The sequence below is a fragment of the Aulonocara stuartgranti genome, assembly GCF_965226115.1.
Source record: "Aulonocara stuartgranti genome assembly, chromosome: 18".
NCBI classification, from domain to species: Eukaryota; Metazoa; Chordata; class Actinopteri; order Cichliformes; family Cichlidae; genus Aulonocara; species Aulonocara stuartgranti.
The window spans coordinates 28,892,963-28,917,129 of NC_138954.1; the positions used below are offsets into that span (position 1 = coordinate 28,892,963).

General features: G+C 42.5%; 1 protein-coding gene across 3 annotated transcripts in view; it reads left to right on the forward strand.

Annotated features, from left to right (window-relative positions):
- Positions 1-24,167, forward strand: part of cdh24b (cadherin 24, type 2b) — a 160,695-nt gene that overhangs the window by 90,866 nt on the left and 45,662 nt on the right. For all 3 annotated transcript variants that reach the window (XM_082512993.1, XM_082512994.1, XM_082512995.1), the window contains exons 4-5: positions 289-408; positions 5,318-5,485. In XM_082512993.1, the coding sequence (XP_082369119.1) occupies positions 289-408; positions 5,318-5,485 (288 nt within the window). The remainder of the gene's footprint in view (positions 1-288; positions 409-5,317; positions 5,486-24,167) is intronic.

Here is a 24,167-nt window from a genome sequence, read left to right on the forward strand (position 1 = left end):
TGTGTGTGTGTGTGTGTGTGTGTGTGTGTGTGTGTGGGTGGGTGGGGGGGAAGGATAAACTATTTGTCACGCTGCTGACGGAGAGAGATTGAAAAAGAAGGAGTGGGAGAGAAGAGTGGAGGTTGTCTTGATATAATGCTTTCTTATGCTCTTAAAGTACCGCTGTAGTCTGTCTACTTAGCTCCAGCTCTGGCTTGTTTTGTTGCTTATTTCCTTTCTCTTCTTCTTTTTTTCCTCCTTTTCTTTATTTCCCTTTTGTCCTTCCTTCCTCGTCTGCCCTCCCCGCAGGCACGTCTATAATCCAGGTGACGGCGACAGATGCTGATGACCCGACGTATGGGAACAGCGCCAAGCTCGTGTACACACTGGTGCAGGGCCAGCAGTACTTCTCTGTCGATCCCCAGACAGGTGAGCGTGCTTATGTGCGTTTGCGTGTAACACACGTGGGCGGACGAATGTAAAAGATGCGCAGATCTCAGAAGGCAAACACGCACGCATGCAGCAGGAAAGCGACATACGTGCAAGATGTTCAGGAGCGAACAGCTGAGCTCGGTCTTCACAGTACCCGACATGTCTGTGCTGTGTGACGGCCTAAGGAGACGCACACGTGTTCGTGTAGGTGTGTGTGAGACACAGGTGGAGTGAAACACTGGGGAACCCGTGGACCTGCATGCATGAGTACAGAAACATGTCTCTGACTTTCTCACACACACACACACTGAAAGCAACACTTCCCCCCCCCAGTGCAACTCCCATTCTCTTGTCACACTTAGTCATCCATCTTTCTCTCTTCCCCTTTTCCCACTTGTGCCCCATCAAACACATACACACTTGCTCTTTCAAGCACACCCCCCCCTCCCCCCACCTCCACCTCTTTCCCCCTCTGCGGTTCGCTCCAGCATGAGCTGGCAGAAATGTATTCACGCCGCCAGGCTGCGTGTGCCGAACAACAGCCTAATATTATTATTTCTGGGTGAAGCAAAAGCGAAAAAGACACGTTTAAAGACACACGTCAGCGAAGGCTTATGATCTCTGATGCAGGGCAGATTACAAAAGGGCTTCAAAAAGGCGTCTGGCGTGCCTGTTGTCACCGCGTCGGAGTCTCGCACACGTCACCTGAGGGCAAAAAGTTTTATTGTCGAGCGTTTAGGGGTTGAGGGCGGAGGAGGGCGCTTTATTTATTAATTTATTTATTTAACTTTATGATGATTACTTTTTTAGCAGTCTACCTTGGAGGGGACTTTTAGCTCTGTTTAGTCAGAAATGGAGCACTGACTGTCTTGATGTTGTAGGTGCTGTTTTGATAGGCAGCGCGCATTGAAGAGACATTAAGTTTCACAGTAAAACTCCATATCTATTAACTTTTTCAGATTTTTGTTTTCTGTCTGCCTGTAGAAGTGAGAGCCTCCATGTGAGCGTTTATTTTGCCCACACAGTCACAGGTGGCCAGCACTCGTGTTTTGCTCATTGAATGTCAATGCCTGGTAATTGATTGCCTCGGCACGTGAGGACCTCTCAAATAACCAAAGGGAGCTGCAGGACTCTTTGAAATATAAGCCTAATTCCACACAGTGTGTATTAGCCGTGACACTGTGCTTTCAGAAGAGCTTCAGCATTCCGAACATGTCCGCTCTCCTCTTCTCGACTCCCTATCTCCCTCTTTTCAATCACCCCCCATTTCTCGTCGGTTCCATCACCGAGGGTCTTTTTCAGAATGTGCACTCGGAGGCGAGCGCGTTCGCTCATACATTTACTTTGTTTGTTTATGAATTCTGCTCAGAAAGCTCGACATATTTCTGCCTGTTCGTTCGTTAGCATTCAAAAGCAGCCCAGGCTGAATGTGATTCACCTTGAGCTGCCAAGTCATCCAGGCCGGTGTTTTTTGGTTGATGTTGGGCGAGAGCGGGCAGAATTTGATGTGCAACATCCAATCACATGTAGCAGAATGAGGTCATTTGCACGGGGGAGGTGATCGATGTCGAACGCGAGTAAATGATTCGTCTTTGTGTGCCGCTAAAGAGCATGAGACACAGAACGTGATTTTATGCTCTGTCAGCATGTCTATCTGCTGCAGCGTGGTGATTTGTCTTTTCCAGATGAGCCCCCTTTTCACATATCTGTTTATGTACGTGTGTTTCTGTGCGCCTTCAACGGGACATTAAGTTATATATTGTAGCTGTCAAATGGAAAGTGAGTGTCTCCAAAATGTCAGAAAAACTGCCACATTGTCAGGAAAAGCAGCTCGGTGACGGCGCACGTCGATATCGTCCAATAGGCTGTGAAAGGGCAAAGCAGAACTTTAAAAACACTCCGATTAAACTCAAATTACGGGCTTTTAACACAGAAACAAATTGAGGATTGCTTTGGAAATGATAAAACAACTGCTATAAGTGGTAACTTTACAGTTTATTGTGTCGTAAGCTGAATTTTATACGCCATAAACTGGTCTGTTGTTTAAGTACACCAGTAAAATTACAGTTCTGTTGTCATGGGAAGGATGAGTAAACCACCGTACCAACAGAGATGCCACCATCTAAAATTAAAGCAAGTTTATTTGTTGAAGGTGCTGCCATGCTGTTTGTGTAAAGTTTGAATGAATTTGATATCATTTCTTGTGTTTCCTGATGTTTTCCTTTCACCGCGTCGGCCATGCTCCTCTGTCTCTGCCCTCCTGTTTGTCTCCGTGTTAGTTTTTCGTACTTTCATAGTTTTTTTTTTTGTTTGTTTTGCTTTGATATCTTTTACTTTTTTGTGCGCTTGACAGTTTTCTCTCTCCCTCGGTCAGTTGTCCGTCCATCTGTTTGCCCTCCACTTCTCCTCATGTTCCCAGGTTGTTCTTTGTGCTTTCCTCTACTTTTTTATTGTTTTGTTTTTTTTACCTTATTTGTTTTAAAGCTCACTTGTTGGTGTCTAAACCTTCTACACACATAACAGAACCTTACCCAATTGATTTCAGTGCATTGTAAAAGTAACTTGATTGGTGGATGTCAGGACTTTTAAATTAATCATTTATGAGAATAGTTACACATACAGTCAAGTGAAAAGAATGTTTTCATAGGGCTCTGTGCAGTCCTGTGAGAAATTAAATACGGCTTGTGATTCAATAGTTTGTAAAACTACCTTAAGCAGCAGCTGGATGATTTTATCTGTCTCACAGATCATTGTGGAGACATTTTGGCCCACTCCTCTTTGCAGCATTATTTGTTTATGCACAGCTTAAAGTCCCACTGCAACATTTCAGTCAGATTAAGATCCAAACTTTGACCGGCTCATTGCAACACCTTAATGCTATTCTGTTTTAGATTTACTGCTTCGCTTGGGATCATTGCCTGATTGCATGACCCAGTTTTGGACAACATTTGGCTCCAGAATACTTTGATATAAAGAGTAGTTCATGGTTAACTCAATGACCAAAAGGTGCCCAGGTCCTGTGGTTGGAAAACAAGCCCAAATCATCAACCCTCCACCACCATGCTTAACAAGTGTTTGTGTTGATATGCAATGCTTGGTTTGCTCCAAGTGCAGTCCTGTGTGTCTTGGCCAAAAGGCTCTGCTTTGATCTCATCTGTCCAGCAGACACTCCTGGGAAGATTGTAGCATTGCATTAAGCTCAATGCTCCAGACCAGCAAACTGCCAAAACAGTTACAGAGGTGCCAATGATTAGTTACCAATGTTCATTTGATTAGCAGCACCAAGCTGTTACTTACCCTCTTAATTTCTATGGAAGCTCTGATGATGTTTTTCACAGGACTGCATAGAGTCCTATGAAAACATTGTTTTCACATGACTGTATTTATCTGCAAAATATACAAAATAAACTTGCACGGGTTAGCCCACCTGATTTACAGAGGGTGCATGAATAATTCAGAAATTAGTAATTAATCTAGCACGTTACCTATATTTTGCAGAGGCCTGATGGTAGTTTGCCTGCATTAATATTTGCATGGGGGATTCAAGCGGTCCATTTACTGTAATACTATTTTTTATAGCTAACTACATAAAACTACAAATGATTAGCGGCTGTAAAGGAAGAAAGTGAGTGTTGATTTTGTCATTCTCTGCTACAAGTGAGCAACATTTGACAATTCCCAACCCATTTTATTTCATCTTGACTGCTGTGAAGGAATATACAGGCAGTGCATTCCTCAGGCGGCACACACTTGACATTTTTTTCAGTGCTCGTGCAACAGGACTGTGGTTGTGTCGTGCTCACAGGGCGACGTCATCATGGATAAATCTCACAAATCTGAGCCTGAGGAATACATCACTGTGACCAAGCATTTTATAGAAAGCCAGAGCTGACATTCTTGCCCTTTCACATAAAAAGTGGGTTGTTTTATTTTTGGGTGTTATGTATGACCTGTTAACAAGTGGACATTCTTTTGCAATAAAATCAACTGAGTGGTATTTTTCTGCTGGCTTGTGACCTTTTTGTGATACATTTGTTTCATTTTGCATGTACATTGTTTAAGTTTGCGGGAATGTGTACTTTTCAAAACTGGCAACACTGCTAATTAGTTTTTATGTGACTCTAATGGAATAACCAGTACTTAGATTTATAAATAAGGGTTGCAGACCATCAGGACCAAACTGTGTTATATAACAACTTGTTAACATTTATACCTGAAGGCTAAATGGCATACTGGAAATCAAGAATGACCTTTCATTAATGACTTCCTCACATGTGTAACTGCGGTGCTGATGAAGTCTTTAATAAAGGGTCATGACTTTCTCAGTTCATAACGGGAAGTCAGATCTGTTGTTATAAATGTTAATAAGTCATTAATAAAAGGTTACGGTGTCTGTTTATTAATTTACCACTTCATAGGACATTTAGTTCTTGTCAGATCTATTGGCGGTTCTGACTCAGTCGTCAATAAAGACTTATTACATTAATGCAATTCTTAAAGACTGATCACAGCATGTGGATTTTACTGCAAACAGTCAAATTAACTGTAAACTCGGAAAGCTGTGCCTAATTAGAAAGTGGTACCTTCAAATGTGTAACAGATAGATCCACATACCAAAGGTGTGACTGCAATATTTTATCTGAGAGTAAGAAGATTGTAAGGAAGTTATAGATGTGAAGAGAGCAGGATGAGGTCCTGCTGTGCAGAGAGATTTTCTTCCAAAACAGAGCGCAGGCCAGAAAGTATATTTTTAAAGCCAGAAAGTTCAGTTAATCATAAAGTTATAAATATTGATCACAAAAGAGTTTCAGTCTCACGCAGATGTATTGTGATCATTTGTTGCCAAGTGGTAGAAACCAAGGTTCATGGTCCTTGTGATGCTACCCTATGTGTGTGTTTTCTCCAGGTATTCTACGAACAGCTGTACCCGATATGGACAGGGAGACCCAGGACCAGTACCTGGTGGTGCTTCAGGCTAAAGACATGGGGGGGCACCTAGGAGGATTATCTGGGACCACCACTGTAACCGTCAGGCTTACCGATGTTAATGACAACCCACCACGCTTCACACAGAGTGAGTAACTCAGCAGCTTATACCGCTACCAAATAAAATATAGAACAGGAATAGAGAGGCAGCAGTCTGGGGAAAATTACTGCTGCAGAGAGTGCATCACATCCCACATACATGCACGCTAACTGTACATACTGCCCACTGCTCACGAGAGCACACGCCGTGCAAGAACAGTGGAGCCATCAGCCAGTGTAAAATAACTGTGTGTACTTTTAATCATTTTGTTATGCCTGTGTAAAGTTTCTAGCTTCCGATATAGGGAAGGGATGAAGAGAAAACAAACACTGAGCTGCATAACAGCATAAACACCATGTTTGTTTTGCACCAGAAGGCAGAAGAGTTGTTGGACCTTTCTGACCTGCAGGTCCTGTCAGGATTTTCACAGCGGCAGTCAGGCAGAGGAGATTCCTGCAGGGCTGCAAAGTACCTCATCAAACATTCAGCCATGGATTTAGCTTGCCTCTGCTATGATAGATCGGCTGCTATTTCCAACAGCAGCTACACTGTCAGATTATATCTGACAGCACGTCAATGTAGGAAACCCTAATTGGCTTCCTAATAACTTTGAATATGGTTAATTGAATTACACTGTTTGCAATCATGACATCGTTTTAGTAAAAATCATAGATGTGATAGGTCTTTCGCACTTGCAGTCTATGAAATATGTTTTTGATAAATGAAATCAAATTAAAATTTACTCTTGTGGATTAAACAAAATATAGACCAAATTAGCGGTTGGCATAATGGTGAAGATGATGTAATCAAGACGGGTTATTAGATATTGTCCTGTTGGCGATTATAATGTTAATCATTCTTCCAAATAGGAGGCAGATCTTCTTCTTCGTGTACTAGACTGATGTGAATAAGACAGGCTGGGATTAATTAATTCTCTTCTTTGGTATGTCACCAAAAGAATGGTAGGTGTGTTCTTTCATACCCTCGAAAGGACAAGCTAGTTAGGCCTCCTGTGAATGATCAAGAGAATCATGTGGCCTTGGTCGCCAGGGTTCTCCTCGTATTTTACTTAAGGTCGTCCTTTCTGCCATTTCTCCTCTAAGCAGCTCCGTCTCCTCCAGTTTAATTGCTGACCTTCTTCCAATTAAAGTGACGAGGACAGGAGTTGGGAAATCACTTTTGTATGACTGCTGTAGAGGAGCTGGTAGGAACCATACAGTACTATGCATAGTTTACTTCCAAGGACCTTGACTTTCTTACAATTTTTTAAAATGGTCTTGATCAGTAGCCCTTCAGCTTTCTGGGGGTCTTTCAAAGTTTTTCTTTGGATATTTGCTGATTTCCACTCATTTTCAGTCCAGTCCTTATACTGACCATTTTTAGAAGGTTTATGTATTTATTTAATAATATGTGCTATCACTTATAATGCTGAGATATGAATCATCAAAGCCTGAAAAAAGAAACATCACTCAAGTAGTGAGCCAGTTTTCTGTCTATACATCAAAGACAACTTGGCAAAGAACCCATTTTATATTGTATCTGTAGGATAGATGATGGATCTTTAGGCACTCTGTTACTCTTAGCCTCTAATAAAAGCATTTAATGTGTAACAGTTTCTTCAGTTGCATCTATAAAAATGTACCAAGAATCTATCATAGTTTGACAAATATAAAGCAGTATTTTGGTAACAAGAACTATTAGCTGAATACTTGGCGTATCTCAGCATAGTGTAAATAAAAAAATCAGAAGGAACTGCTCAAGTGGAGGACAAAAGAATCGATCTAAAACAGATCAACTGTATGTGACAGTCATGTCCTTAAGAGGTATTAAAAAATTCAGCAAAGACCTGAAACAAGAACTGAGAGATGCATCTTGGCCTTCGGTTGATCCATATTTCCCATTTTCTTAGCAATAGATAGATAGATAGATAGATAGATAGATAGATAGATAGATAGATAGATAGATAGATAGATAGATAGATAGATAGATAAAAAATAACAGCATAAAGCATCTGTGGCATAGCAATTGCATTCTTACACGTTTTTTCTTTTCATTAGAACTTTGGAGCTTTGGTGTGATCTGAAGGCTGTTGTAAAATAGGCGCGACTACAATTTGAAATTCTTTTCTATAAATGAAATTCAAGGCAAAGTCATTTTAAATGTGTGACTGAACCAAGCGTACTCAGGCATTAAGTTTGAAAGATACAGCAATTGCTTGTTGTTGAGCTTCTCCCAGTTTTCATACAAGTCACTGAGTCAGAAACTTATAATTAAACGGATTTCATATAATTTCGTTGTCAGAATAAGGATTTTAGCTCACATGGTAGTGGGATTTTAATATTTCCTGGTAATATTTAGACATTTTATTTATCAATAACAGCTGTCGATATGTATGCTGATCATAACAGTGTGTTTAGAGTTTAGATGGAGTTACAATCTTAGTAGCAGTATAACTAGTTTGCATTTCTCTGTGCTGTGCTGAAAAAGTCACTGTTTTCTAAATCAAACAGCATGGGGTGAAAGTGCCGTAGTGTATCAGAAACCACAGGAGCTGTAGAGCATTTCCGATGCTCAAGCACAGGGAAGCTTTCAGCTAAAATCTGATGGAAAACTCGAGATGCATGCATGACTCCATCACCGAATACGGTTATGCAGGTAAAGCCGACAGAACCGCTTCCATTTGACAGTGACATCATGTACCAATTCTTGGAATGAGGTCTAACACGGGAGCAAAGGAAAACAGACTCAGGAGCTTGAGACTTGGTCTGTGCCATGACTGTGCTTTGAAAAATTCATGAGTTTCATTGTTTTTGTTGCCAAATTGCCAAGGTTTTGGAGCTGTGAGAGCACCTCTTGTTAAATTCAGAATTTAAATGAACTGCAGATCTGTTTCACTGATACTTTTATTCACCAATTTGGTTCATTTAAAGTAATTTGTTTTAAACGTAGCTTAAAATGTAATATTTTTGAAAGGCTTTTGTAGCTTAGCTTGCTACGTTAGCTTCAGTGTCATTTGAGGTAATGTAGAATAACTGATGGCTTACTCATATGCTTCCCAAGTAGCACGTTCTAAGCTGTGTAACAGCCTCTGTTATAGCACCACCTGGTCTTCTTTTTTTAATGAGCAGTGAGTAAATCCACAATATGTTCTTAGTGAATGTAGAGCAGTGACACGCACCTGTCCCTTTAGCCAGGTCTCCCTGCTGGAGTCTCAAATACTTCTCTTTTGTGACAGCCATCAAATATCTCATCAAATATGAACACTTTAAAGTACTCCTTGGTCTCACATCCAAACCCATTTGGTAAATGCAATTTTTCAGTGTACAAAGACATGTTTTAACCTAAACAACGACCTGTTTCGAAGTTAATCAGTTAGTTTTTAGTGGCTGAATCTAACCGGTGAATGAAACCAAGGGTAAGCAGCAAGTTAAAACAATAGAAACAAACTGCAGCACTACTCCCACAACCTGTGCAACTGTTGGATCAGTCTACGTTCCACATGCATTACTTGCACAGGGTGATGTGCTATTTGATAAAAGCTTTGCCAAAATTGGGGTAATGATGTACTGGAGTAGCAGATTTGCTAACTGAGCTGAACCTCCATCAAGGATGGTGTTTTGGACCTGAGGCCTGGAGGGCTTCTTGGAGGAAAGCTGGGCCCTGTTTTGATCTTTGTGGGTGATGAGGAGTCTCACGGTGCTGGTAGCACCTTTAAACCTTCACCGTACACCAAAATCTGTTGGCTGTTACCTCCTCATGTTCTTCTGATGACTCCCTGTATGAGTTTGCTTTGCTGAATGCACTGATGTTAACCTACACGTAACCTAGAGAATTTGTGTGTGTGTCTCGGTGTGCAAACAGTCCACATATTCCTACGTTTTTCTGTATGTCTCTGTGTATCCCTGAGCCTCTGCTTGCCTTTTTTTTCTTCCCCCTCACGCACTCATGCTCTCTTGTGCTTGCGCGAACACCATCAAAGCCTGCTACCCCGCCGCTCTACTCAATTACACACCCAGGCTTTTAAAAAGACACCCTCAAATCCGGCTCCCGCGTCTCCCAAGGTCAACACTGCTTATTCCTTGTGGCATTTAGCAAAGGGAGAGGATTACACTGGTACGTATGAACCAGGTATTGGCTGTACATTATAGCCTTAACAAGAAGGAAAAAAACCAGCCTGCTTTGTGGGCTCGTCTCTTCACAGAGCCCTTGAATTTCTCACTATCCAAAACATGATTTTAGGAACTAAGTGGGTTTGTTGTGTGTTCAGTTTTGAAAGCCATCGGGGGATTTCTTGTGCCCGGAGGAGGCAGTATAGCAAAGGGAAAGTAGGCTACGGTGCAGATTGGAGGTTTTTTGTCTAAATGATTAGTGGAGATTGTGGGATATTTTCAGATGCTTCACTGGCAAACATAACGCTCTAAACACTCTTTATCAAATAACATGCATTGTGCTCCAAATGTATTTGGACAGGACCTTGTTTCTGTTAGATTTTAGTTCTTTGGTGCAGGGAAGGCTTTTAATTTTAGACCCATCCATATCAAATTGTTAAAGAAAAAGCGCTTTTTGAACAGCTGTGTACGGCAACAACGCAAAAGCAGCGAGAAATCCTTTTCTGTAGCCTCCTGACACAAATTCAGAGTTATAGAAGTTTTATCCCAGAAACATGATTCCACTTAGAAGTGTTAATACTGGGAATACCCGCTTCTCAGCGGGTCTGCTTTTTATGACACAAGTAAACTGAAAAATGTTTGTTTTCAGCGACGCGTCGTTAACAAGCCAGACGGCTGTCTGTTACTGTCTCATTTCACATCAGCTCTTTTCCTGATTAAGCTGTTAATTATGCCGGTGCAAAGTGGAATACATGGATGAGTAATTGTGTGAAAGTAAACATGGGTACTGGGTATCAAACGCAAATAATTAACTATCTGTCACCCCGCTTCAGGACTGCTATAGTAAATGACTTTCTACTCTTCTGGAAATCCGGCAAAGACGATAGGGCTTTCACAGCTTCATATAATTTGTAGCAGGACCATAGTGGTGTTGTTTGAGGGCTGATTTGAAATTTCATACCCTTGTTTCCATGTAGTCATTTATTCAGACATGTTTTCCCATGTTTACTATAGCTGAATAATTTATGGCTGTGTGTACTCCAAGCTGAATTCTCCCTAGGATAAATTGAAAAAGAGGCTAGCTCAACGGCTGGAAGAGTACCTAAAAATAAGATGACCACTTTATTTATTAACACGTAACACATATTAAGTCCTACCGCTCGATAAGGGAGGGAAACATGGTTAAAATTTTAAGATGCCCTTTTTTTTCTTAAAGCCTTTAAAAAAAATATTAAACTTTTAAAACTTTATCAAAATCATCCAACCTTTACCTTTTCAACCTCATTTTGTTTTAAAAAACCTTTCACACACGCTATCAAAATTAAATGCTAATATCGCCCTGTAGCATTTTCTACACCTGAGAAAATGACACATAAAAGACAGAACAAAGAAAAGGAAAGCAAAGATGTGCAAACACCTGACATCTCAAGAACACAAAAATAAACATGACCCAGTTCTGCCTGTTGCATTAGAAAACTGCAGTGTATTAGAAAACACAGAGATGAATGTTAGATGGAAAACGGGGATCATTTCATTTCATTATAATAATCACATATTGATGGACTTAATATTAGCAGCGACCCAGTTAAGATCAGAGTGTTATACACTAACACGGCCTTTGTGCTTTTGACAGATCAGACTTCTGCCATAATGTTAGCTGAGGACACTGTTTTACTGTATTCATGTAACTTGGTCATGTATGTGCGTAAAGTATTTATAGGTGCACATTACACTGTATAAGATGTAACGTTTATCTTCCCGGCACAAATGCAGCTTTGGGAGCTCTGCACTTTGATCTCACCTGCTAAATTTTTATCAACTAACTTGTGTATTTGAAATGGAAGTGGAAGGTAGCCTCAGGTTCCCTGTGATTATTTATGGAATTATATAGGATATATTGACAATATATACACAATTCAAGGTCTACTTGCAAGCGTCTGGATGTCTCACTTGTGCTGGGTTGAGTTTAAGCTTGAGATCTCATTTTTGACCTTGGATAAAGTCATTTGAGAAATCTCTCACCCCCCCATCCTGAATTTACTAAAAGCTCTTCAGGAGGCTTCAACAATTAATCACAAAATCCTTGCCAGCAGATGGAATTGACTACATTTTTTACTCAAGTTATATATATCGATAAAGAAATCAAAAAGGAGAGAATATGAATAAAAAGCTGAGCCCTGTGATAAAAAATTAAACAGTATAGTGGAAACATATTGTGAAAGCCACTAAGAGACCTTGCTTTAGAGAAATCTTAACTAATGAATACTGTACTGTTTAAAAAAAAAAGGTTTGATTGGTCACCTCTTAACTTTTTTTTAAACTCTTTTTAAAAAACATCCTCAAACATAACATAGGAAGGTTCCTCTTGGGTCTGCGCATTTCTTGTTAATGAAATACATTCAGTAAAGTCCTCGGGCTTTTCACAAAGCCTAATCGCTTTCCTCACATTGCTTTAGTTTGTCCTCATCATACTAATTTAGAATTATGAGATCACGATAAGAAACTCTGTCGTAGTCCTTATTGGTCCTAGCTGTTGTAATTATGTTACGCCGTACTATAACATTTCATGCAAACGTAGTGCTAAAGCTATTGAATAGATAAACACTTTAAAATGTGCGTATAGCACTGTGGGCTAAAAGAAAGGGGCTTGCATTTCAGAGCCAGGGCTTTAAAAGCAGATTGAGAACAATTAAAGCATGTCAAAGAGTGGGGCAAATAATCAAAATCTACTTTATTAAGTGATCGACATCAAAAATGATTCAAAACCACATTTGAAATCAGGACCACTTAAAAAAACTGAAAGTGAAATGTCACTCTGTGTATGCGTCTTCTCGGTGAAATGTCAGCATTTCATTTGATCTGGCCCAATCCTATCTGTACACCAATTCTACCACCTCGAATACGTCTGTCGGCTGTCAAAGGGCAAAACATTGATTCAGAATCTTGTAACGCTTGGAGCAGCAGACTCATAGAAATTCCCAAATGCGTCCGGAGACGCATAACTTGTGCTTTCTGAAATGTACTGGGCATGAGCAGCTACAACTCTGCACGGTGACAACTCCACAGACGGAGGCTCAGGTGCCGCTTTCCTGTTTTTATGTGGTTTCCAAACAACCTTGGCTTGCCAACGGTGCCACATAAAAACGTTGAGGGAGCCATCACTCTCCCAGCAGTTTGATGGATGGAAAGATAGATGAGCTGACAGATGACTACATAGGTAGCGCCAATAAGATCAGTGTCATTTTATGCACCGGGGAGAAGAGACAGAGGGAGAAGGAGCGATAGAGGGAGTAGTTCGGAGAAGGCTTCATCATAAATATTACTAATTCATTTCCCTGGAGAGCTCGGATGTAATAGAGAGAGTGTGAATGGGAGGAGACAGAAAGAGAGAACGGGGAGGTGTGTGTGTGCGAGTGAATACAAAACTCGGTGTGCGTATATGTTCAAGAGCGCCCTTTTTTTCCTGAAAGAGAGGAGAAAAAGAGAAAGATGGAGACGCTGAGGAAGGTGCGATAAAGTTGTCAAAGGAGTGAGACAACAGGAGGGAGCGAACGGGGAGTGGGTGAGAAATGGCTCAGAGAATGTAGAGGAAACCACAGAGAGGCTGAGGAGACAAGGAGACAAATGTGCAAGTACGGGCGCGGGGGTGTAATTGAAATGGAGGGAATCGGTAGGCATTAAAAAGGGTATTATGTCCTTTAGTGAGAATGAGACGCGCAAAAACCAAAAAAGAGGCGTAAGGACAACAAAGGGGGATGAGTGGGCGAGCTAAACGTGTACACACAGATTGACACAATGGCTTAACCTGTGCGTGTGTTCTTTATCTGTGGCTCGAGCTCCTCCTGCAGTTGTTAATGCTTTTCGGCCTCTGATACCTGCGCTCGTGTTTGTGCACGCGCCCACGCGCTTGCGCGATCAGTCAGAGGTTAGGAGACGGGATCGCACACAAGTGACAGACGTTGTCATCTCCTGTCAGACCCAGAGACGTGCACACATCCCTGCCTGCCAGCGCACGCAGACACACACAGGCGCACGCGCGCACGCATACGGACACACTCCTGACTCCCACTCGCTCTCAGTGTGTGCTCTTCACACACCCGGTACCCTTGTGTCCCTTATCACACACTCTCCCATCTGTTCCTGTTTTAAAACACCCTCAGCGCACAATCATTTTTAGTCATTGTGGCAGAAAGTGTCTGTGCTGAGAAATCCCACTCGTCAAACCATTCACTTTCACAGTCCCACCGTAAACTACCGGTACTGTGGCTACTGTTAATGAACATTTGCCGTCCCCACCAAGCAATAAATTCCTCGCCTGGGGTTAATGTTGGTCATCAAAGTTTAATCATGAAGAATTATTCGCACAGTATTAATCTTTAAAAAATAACATAAGGAGAACATGAGGGAGGGTGGTGCAGGTTAGAATTTGTGATTTGTATGTAACAGTGAAACCAGCTGGCATGAGCCAACATCATTTTCTCTTCTTATCTTCTTAGCAGTCCAATCACATTCAGCGCAATCTAATGCATATCGAAAATAACACACGTCCCCTTCAATAGGGCATCGATAATGAATTTAGTTAAATGCCATGACTAATGTGCATTTTGTGGACTAGTAATGGGCTCATCAGAGTTAGGGGACACACGCGCAGGCCAATCCGGTCCAACGCGGCCGCCCCCGTCCCCGTCGCACTGTCCAATGATCGCCACCCACGTGCTGACGTCTCCCATTGTTTGGACTGGGACGATAAAGACACGAAGCCGCCACTCTTTAGAATGCATGAAAGCAAGTCCTGGGGGCAAGTTCACCAAAGCGTGAAGGAGGGAGGAGGGAGACGACAGAACGGAGGGATGGAGACGGGGAGAGGAAAGAGGGGCGTAAAAGCAAATGGTTTTGTGGCGACAGTGATAATCAGGCTAACTAAAAATCCCTTCAGCTCACGCAGAGCAGAAGCGATGCTGGGAAATGAAATGAAGCAGGTTTTCACTGATGTGTTTAGGAGCTGCGATGCAGACACACAGATGTGCCTGCAGCTGTTAACGTACACATGTGCGTTTCTCTGCAGTTTATATGACGAGTTTAGGGCTGGATTACTGGATTTTGTTGAAAGCTGTGCGTACTGAAGCGGCCTTTAACTCACAGCTTTTAATTGTTGAGACTAAGTTGGAAATACTATTGTGTGCCCATGGACTGATATAAAGAGCAGTGATGAAACATTAGTCTGTTTGCACAAGCAGCTCTCAGCATCTTTTTTTTCTCCGTTGTTTCTTGTCCTCTGGAGGCTTCGCTGTCCTCGAGCTGCGAGGCGCCTGATTCAGCTGGATTTGGGTGGAAGATACGAGGGGGAACCCTGTTTTTAGCTGATTATATGTGTTTTAAGACCTTCTTGGAGAATTCACACGTACGCACTTGCTCACTAACACGTACAATGGCACATGCAGTGCAGCGCTTAAGCAAAAAAAAAAAGAAAAAACACTCCGTATATGCAGCCAGCTCAAGGGTGTGAGATAGCGCCGAGACATGAAAAGCCTTTTCCTGAAATGGCTCCCTCATATCACAACGCACAATTAGGCCTGCCATTGCAGTGCCCTGGAGTCAATGGTGGCACAGTACAGAGCTCTGCTTGGATAGATTCCTCTAGGCTTTCACCCTGCGTGGGTATGAATTCTGCTGCAGCCCACTAACCGCATCGCCTGCACGTTACCTGTTCATGCGTGTGCGTGCCATGCGCCCAGCAGTTTGCGTGAGCGTTAAAGTATCAGGGTCAGCTGGCCTTGTTGGTAGTGGCTTTCTTTTTTTTCATTTTACCCCCCTTTTTTCCCCTCTCTTGCACTCTCTTGTTCTTCCTCACATATACATGCACAGCAAATGAGGCTTTACGCTGACATTAGAACCACATCAAATTGGCAGCTCCTGTGAGGAATCAGCAGGCAGAGCTTCCCCCTGATGAGCTTTTCTGAAGCAATCCCGTGCAGCCAACAGAGCCTCTGAGCAGAGATTCATTGCGCAGTAATCATCCTATACAACACGAGGTTTCCAAAAGACCTACATGTAGGCAATCCGGCCCGAGAGGCTCTTACATTCTCCACACTTTTCCTGCCATCGCAAGAGGAGAAACTTGGAAATTTAAAACTTAATTAAACTCCCCAAACAGGGCCTTTTCCTGTCCCTGCTTCCTTTTTGTTAGTTTGTGTATCAGCTCTGGCTTCTGTGGAAATTAGGTGAATCCATCACACCTTTTCCAGCAACTCCCGGGCCCTTTGCTCGCAGGGAAAGCACAAAAATTGCAAGGCGACAGGACGCAAAGAGACTGCCTTGACAGTTTTTTTTATTTTTTTATTTTCTGCATTACTTTTTCATCTGACCTGGCAGTGTGCCCCCTCACGCAGAATAATAGGAGCTAAAGCCATTCTCTTTTTGCCGAGCCATCAGTGAGCCATGGAGAGCCGGAGAAGAGGAAGTGATTTCCATGTTAATGGGAACCTTCTCAGCAGCGTCTAAACCTTTCCCTTCTTTCCTTTCCTTCCATCAGTGCTTCCTCGCTTGCCGTCTGTTTTGTGCTTACCTGGCTTTACCTGCTGTCGTTCCTGTGCGCTCAGTCGTTGTGGTGTTGTCTTGCAAAGATACCTTTCACCTCCCAGTCCCTGTTTACTTCTTCCTTCCTTCCCTCTGCAGCACTCTTTTTCTCTCTGTCGAGCTTGATGAATGGAGTCGCTGGACTGTGAGCGCTACATCCTCAACAGGGTGTGGCAGGCCATTGCTAGCTATCTCACATTAATGCGAGTGTGTGTGTGTTTCTCTTTGTTTTTTTCTTTCATTTACCCTGCCTCCTGTGGTATACATGGGCAAATCCTGCCTCAAACTCTAGGCCATAAAAATGGATTCTTGGAAATGAATTGGACAGATAAGAGCACTCTTCAAGAGTCTCTTAAAATCCCTTTTCCCCCGCTACTGCAGAACTACATTGATGTCCACTTGGCTGAACATTTACAATCCCCACCCTAACCCTTTGAGGATCCCTGAGCAGCCAAGTGAACATGCTCCCTGAGGTTTTTTTTTTTTGCCACCCTCTCCTGCCCTCACCACACTCTTGACCCTATTCTCCCTGGGATCCTCAAAAACACAGCTGGAAATGGGCCAGCAAGTCATCTCCCCCAAGATATGATAAGTGGCTCCATCTACTATACGGTCTGTGTCAGAAAAACGGCGGTGGGTAAACTACTCTGCCTCAGGGGTGCAAAACGAATCGCCTCAGTCCTGCATTCTCATCCCTTATACATAAAGGCAGGCAAGGCCAAACTAAGCTCTCCCGAGACGGTTTACGGCATTCTTATAAATCATAAATATACCTCGCCATATTGGGTAAACAGATGATCAGTCTGTGAGCAGAAGGGATACAAAGTAAACTTTGTAGGATGTAGGAGACAGACGTGATGCCAAGATGGACCCTGCGGGGCCTTGCTGAAATCTGCAGCTTCCCGCTGTTTGAATGGGTTACAGATAGATAGGAGTTTCTTATTGTTTGATGTACATCAGTGGTTCCCAACCTTTTTCATCCAACATACCCCCACAGCCCTGTCAGATGGACAGTTAAACCCATTCCCAAATTAAACTCTTCTTCAACTGGATGTGTAAAACTTTAAGTTTGACATTTCCAAATGTATTGGCAGTTAACCGTACATTTGTCAGCAGTTATTTCAGATGTTCATCCACTGCTTTTACTCCATGTAACAGATAGTCATTGGTCAGTTTTATATGTGTCTGTTTTGAGGTTATTATATTTGTGTTCCTAGGCATATTATAAGGAGCTTTATTTCTTGCGTTATCAGGTTGCTTTGAGTTATTGGTTTAGTTTAGGTTACTCTTTGCATCTGTTTCTGTTCACTACATGTTCTTGTCCTCAGTGTATTCTCAGTTATGCCTGTGGTAGGTTCCCATTGTTGTTTAGTGTGTCTACCTGTCATGTTTCAAGTCTGTCGTCTGTTTTTTGGTTTAAAAGTTCATCTCATGTCTGTGTCTTATTATGGTTCCTGTTTTATTTTGAAAGAGTCTGGTGTTCTTTGCTCATTGTATCCTGTCATTATGTTTTATTCTAGTCAGCTGTGTCCTCATGTGACGCCACTTCCCCTAATCACCTCATGTGTGTATTTAAGTCCTCAGTCTCCGTGTTCAGTGTCATGTCGTCTGCATATACCCCCCATGGTTTCCTTGTCAAGGTCATAGTTTAAAAAGGCATAGTCTTGTTTGCCGTTTTGTTTGTTTATTTATTCTGTCAGCCAAATAAAGGCTCGCTTTATTTTTGAAACGTAGTTTTGTCTCCAACGTGTCTGCTTCTGCGTCCACCTCATCTTCACACCGGCGCACCCCGCTGTGACAGCATCCATAATGTTTAGATTTGTTTGTTCTGTTGTCATTAATTTGAGAAAAATAACTAAAAACCTTTTTATTGACAGTTTTATTCCAGAACCAACACAGATTGTTGGGATGTTACACGTTGGGAGGCATGAGAGCGGGTTGGAATGAATTTATACATGTGTTTTACTGTTGACATGAAAATCAACCTAACAAAGCGTTATGTACGGTAAATCTGCGTTTCATAAGGACGTGGAGGGGTACTTTTTGTGTTACTATGTGACGCCTTGGGCGTGGCAAATCATCGTTATGTTACGCGTTGGGAATGATAATGCTCTGACTATCCACACTATCAGCTAATTATGTTTGCTACTGTTTACTGTCAGCCAGCTATTCTAACCGTTTAGTCACTTTCAAAAGCATATATGGTTCCATGTGCTCCTATTTTTTCATTGCTTTTAGTTGACTTGTTAATTATAACAGTTTAGATGATCCTTCCATTTACTTCTGGCTGCTGCAGAGACACGTCTGTGGTTGTACACACGGCTGGTTTGAAAAAGAAGAGTAAAGCAGTAAATACAGGGGTAGAGACTGAAGGAAGACAGAAGACTCGTCCTGCATTTATCCACATATACTTGCTTGGAGGAGGAAGCAGACTTTCATCAAAACTCTAAACTATTCTGACTTGAAAGGTGAAAGGAAACATCCACAGTCTGGGCTTCAGATGAAAACATCTGTCTGTTTTTTTTTTTTTATCTGTAGGTGGTGTTTTTCTCTCTCCAGACATCGTTGAAGCTGTGCATCTGCGCAGTCATAGTTATTGCACAACTGTACGAGAACTCCCGTGTGGTTTAGCCCGTGTGTTGTAACTGCTGCACTTGCAATTAAGGGTTCAATTCTCATCAGGCTCATTTTGCAACAGTGCAGAGTAAACTGCTTTTCATAGAGTGTGCTAAACAGGAGGGAAAATATTTCTCAAAAGTAGTCTCATAAACTCTTTAAAAACATATTTTCTATATTGTTGTGAATGACAGTTTTTTTTTTTTGTTCTCAGTATACACATTTATTTTAATTGAGGCAACATCTGCCAGCACCATTATTAATAAGTGTAAAACAATGATAATTACGATAAAAACACCAGGTGGAATTCACCGTCTGCTTCTCTTCTCTTTGTATTAGGAGGTACTTGCTGATGGTGTCTAGACAGACATATGTACACGTGTACAGTGGAATCAGAGATATTTGTTAATGATGTTAAGATTCTAAAGATTGCAAGTTGTGTTAAATATTTCTCATTTTTTAATTTTGCAGGATACAAAAGCAAACACATATTTCTTCCACAGAAATGCAAACGTTGCAGCTTGATGGCAAGTGGCCAAATGTAACTGGGCAACACTATGAGAATGCCATAGCCAACTTTTTAATTGGAAAATAGTCTGTAATTGTTTGTACAGGTCCTTATATAAGAAAGATGAGCAGATGTTGTTGTACATGTAGCTTGCTATCGCCAGTGTGTGAATGTGTGTGTGAATGGGTGAATGACTGAATGTAGTGTAAAGCGCTTTGGGGTCCTATGGACTAGAAAAGCGCTATACAAATGCAGGCCATTTACCATTTACAGTAACGTCTGTGTTAGGTTCTCAGTCATCCAGATCATGGTTGCCTTAAGAGCTTTAGAGAGAAGGTGACTGGACTTATTTAAGTTTCTGAAAGCTTCTTCAGTTCTGCAAACAAAAGCTTAGGGGGTCCCAGGTCTTTAATCCCTTTGGGGGTGGCCATTGGTCCACTATTTATCATGTGCTTCATCACATGATTAAAGTATTAAAATAGCACATACTGCCAAATTTACAGTTTAAACCTTTTAGAAGATGTGCTATTCCCAATTGAAATGAGAGAACCTTTTTTGGGGGGACCGTCCTCTTAGTCACAGAGAAAACTGTGGTGATTATAGCTCTAGAACTGATGCAAGCAAAGGCATGTGTTAGCCCTGTGATGAACTGGCATACTGTCCAAGGTGCATCCATCCTCTCACCCAGGGTCAACTGCCACCAACCTGTGACCCAGAATTAGATAAGCAGTTTACAAAATGTAACCCTGGATGGATGGTTGTCTGTCTTTGTGCTTATGCCAGGAACCAGGTTGCCTCTCAGGCCAATAATCATCATAAGTGCCTCTCACAAGAGGTGTAAGGAAGTCCCGTTTCTTCGTCGTTACGTGCATAACAAATAAGAGTCCTCATTGCATTTCCCAGCCCTGCTGACATTACTTAATGCATTCAATCACAGTAAATTAATTTGCAGAAACAATAATCTACAGTGTTTAATTTAGGTGCTGACAGCTGTTTTGTGGGTCTTCTTCTCCGCGGACTCACAAATGGATGCTTCTTGTCTCAAGAGGAAGCATTTCTCATCTCAGCAAATCTATGTCCAGCCTGCAGCCTGCCTCCAGGCTGGGACAACACTGTGTATTCATTAAAGCTGACCTCTGCATTTGCCTGCTCTTCACTGGTATATCACGACTGAAAAACCCCCAACAACTTTAACTAATTTCGTAGCTCTAATGCGCGCTTGTATTTGCAGAAGAGTAATAATGATTGCACCGATAACATAAACAATTAGGTAATAGGCAATAATTTCCAATAATTGTTAGTCCCTAATTAAGTTTTACATCTTCAGAGCCTAAAATAAGAGACGGAGGAAATGAAATGAAAGGAGAAACTAATTAAAATGGAGGTGGCTAATACCAGCGTGCTTTTTATCCTTTTATTTTCTCTATCCCTCTATTTCTTTTGCTCTGTATTAATATTTCATCTAAAGTTCAGTGCTTTCTGCTTCAATAGACAGTAAAATCACTGCTGGAAACATAGCTCTCAGTCACATCTCTCTCCCTCTCTATCTTTGTCTCTCTCTCTTTTTCACCTCCTCACTCGCAGCCCTCCTTTGTTTCCTTTCACTCTGTTTTTTTCCTTCGCTTTAGCTCTTGCCGTACATTTTCCGGTATCTCCCGTCTCTCACAGTATCTTGTAGGTGGCGGCAAATGTCAGCAGTGAGTCTAACTGGTCTAACTGCACACTCTACTTTCCCATCTCTCAGTCACATCGTTCATTCATCCAGCCAACCAACTAGAGAGCCTGCTTGCACTTTGTCGTTTTATCATTTTGTCAGTGGCGCTCAAGAGTCAATGTAAAGCTTTTTAGCCACCTGATATCCTGGCTGGGCCGCAGCTGGCGCTTGCTTTCTCTTTATAACCTTCAAAGTGGAATTCATTTAAAATGAATACAGAGCAGGTGACTTTGAGCAATACTTAAAGAAAGTTGCTGCAGAACACTTGGTGAATTGTTCGTATGGCTTCTTCCTGCGTCGACATAAAAAAGGCATCATTGTGGGATTGATGCAAGGTGCTGGGAGTCAACATTGTTTAGCAGTGAATGCACTTAGGCACCTGGGTGCGCCCACGCTGGCATGGAAGCACAGGCATTCACATACTAATGGATTAATGGACACACGCTCAGGCACACCCTGCCTTTTCCTCCTGCTGCATATGGCATTCGAACAGAGCTCAGTAATGGCTAATGGCCTACCTCTCTGCGCAAGGCAAGTTAAGCAGCAACATGCCGCGCTTATACCCCTGCAGCCTGTAACCAAAGAGATCCGTTTCATTATTAACCCCATTAGCACTGAGATAGAAGGTGCCACTTTCACTTTCTCCGCTGCCACTTGCAGTTTAATTTAACCCCCTAGTGGATCGGAAAGAATAAAAATTTTTGCCTAGGCAGCAGATGCGGCTCTGTTTTCGTCTCTTCATCCCTGCGTGAGCTATCACTCCGTCCCTTTGTGTCGTGATCGCGCTTAAATTACCCTCTGCGTGCCTTGATCCTGCCTTCCGTCTCTCTTTGGCCTTTTTGCCTTAAGCCCTCTTGGGTATAAGTGCCTGCATGATGGACTCCCTCCACCCCCTTAAATGGATGCAGATTTTATTCAGGCTATTTCCAAAACCAGTCCATGCAGTTTAGCCAGCTAGACATTTTTTTAATGACTCCCCTAACTCGACTCTTTGCACCACCACCACCACCTCCACCACAAGAAACAACCCTCTGCTTTAGATAAGATGCGGTGGAGTCACATCCTCTTATTTTTTATTCCCACTCAACCCCCTGGCTCCTTCACTCTCCCCTCTGTGCTTTTCCAGCACAGGCCCCCGATCCGCGCTTGTCTTCAAAAAGTGCTTCCCTGCTGGGTTTTCACCCTCTTCATTCCCCTTTCTTCCCACCCCCTCTGTCCCTCTCGTGTTGCATCTTCCATTTCATGTGTGCCTGTCCTCCTTACAGTCACCAGCTCTTCCCCTTCCCCCTCCTCTCACCATCCAGCGGTACGTCAATTTAAGCACTTTTCCTGCACCTTTAAACCTATATTAAACTACAACCACTCTAATTAACTCTCACCGCCTGTCATTTTGCTTCATTTCCACATAATCCCCCATGCCAGCATGATCCCAATTCATCCAATCAGCTGCAAAAAAAGTGGCAGTCCCCAGACGACTGTAACATCTCTCACCGAACTCCCGTTTGACAGCAGTCATGGGGAAACAGAGCAGCCGCGTAGGTGAGAAAGAGATGTGAAAAGAGTGTGGTCTTATCTGTGAAGGAGTGCCCAAAATACAGCACAGGAGGGCTTTCGATCCTTCTCTCCCAGGCACAATTATGGCCAGCTCAGTGGGACGCATCTATATTAGTGAGACATGATGCATTGAACCGGCGTGACCACGCTGTTTGCTCGCAGCCCACTCTAATGACTTTACCTGCGCGAACAAAGGCAGAGGACGGGGCACAGCCCCTCTCCATTTCGATCCGACGTGTGATTTTTATCAGGAAACCTGTGCTGCTTTTTGAGGTTCTTTATGTGAGGAATGAGCTGGGAATCTCTCCCTGCCACTCACCATTTCTTTCTTCTCCCTCTCCCCTGCTGAATCGCCTCTTTCTTTCTTTTCTCCCAGTCCATCACAGGTGGAAATGATGTATGACTAGTGTTGCCAGATGCTCTCCTGTGTGAGCAGAAAGCTGATAATGACTTGGTCTAGCCTACTTTACTGGCATCACACCCCTTTTGTCACTCTCCTCTGGAGCGCTCCCTGTGTGTGACAAGTGTGCATGAGAAAGAGCAAGGCTGGGGGACTGCTGGTGTGTATGTGTGCAAAAGGGACTGCCGTACACAGCTTTGCTGTACAAAAACCCGATCAATAGAAAAGACCGTCTCTGACTTGTAAATAACTTCCCTAATTTGCTGTCTCATTAGCAACAGGCCTGTTTATGTTCGAGTTGTCTTCGTCTCAGCCTTCTGGTGCTGTGTCAGTCCCAGATGGTAGGCATGGTAGTCACACCACATAAACTGGCATTTAGCATTGATTCATTGGCACACGCTGTCCCTTTTAGTGGGCAGACCCCTGCAGGGCCACGTGGGAGTAGCCTTACTCTGTTAACGGCAGATTTATTCTTTTTTTTAAATCGCTGTTTCCTAGTTTAATATGCACACGTTAGGGCTCGGGAATGTTTCACTGTTGCAGGTTATTCAACAAGTAAACACCTAATAGAACAACTGTACAGTATGTGCGAGCTTTATCACCCTGCTGTAACATCCTCCGCTCCTCAAGCAAGGCTTTCAGCCAAACTGAGGAACCTGGCTGCAGGAAATTGCTCCCATTCAGCCACAACTGCATTAGTGAGGTCAGGCACTGATGGTTTTTGATAAGGCCTGACCCACAGTCAGTGCTCTAATTCATCCTATGCTGGAAGGTGCTGAGGTCAGGACTCTTTCCCATCAACCTGGGAAAATTCTTTCTTTATGGACCTGCCTGTGCAGAAAGGCACCTCTGCATTGAAAGGAGAAACATGGAGCTTTCTCAAACTGTTGCAAAAATAGTATGTTATGATTAGGGATGGGTATTGTTTAGGTTTTATCCGATACCAGTACCAAATCTGTACTTTTGAAACGGTGCCGGTGCTTAAACGGTGCTCGAACCAGTGCTTAAAGAATGGAGAACACAAAATTGGTCCAAAAACCTCTCATGTTCAGCTGTTTTTTTGTAAAAAGATAACAATGTTAGCCTTTTCTGCAGCTATAGGGAATATATGGTATCACTCTTGGCTGGAAGCAGTGCTTAAACAATGGAAAAAACACAAACTTTGTCCAAAACCTCTCATGTTTAACTGTTTTCCACTTTTTCTTTGGTCATTTTAGCCTTTTTGCCCAGGGTGAAGGGAGCATCTGCCATCA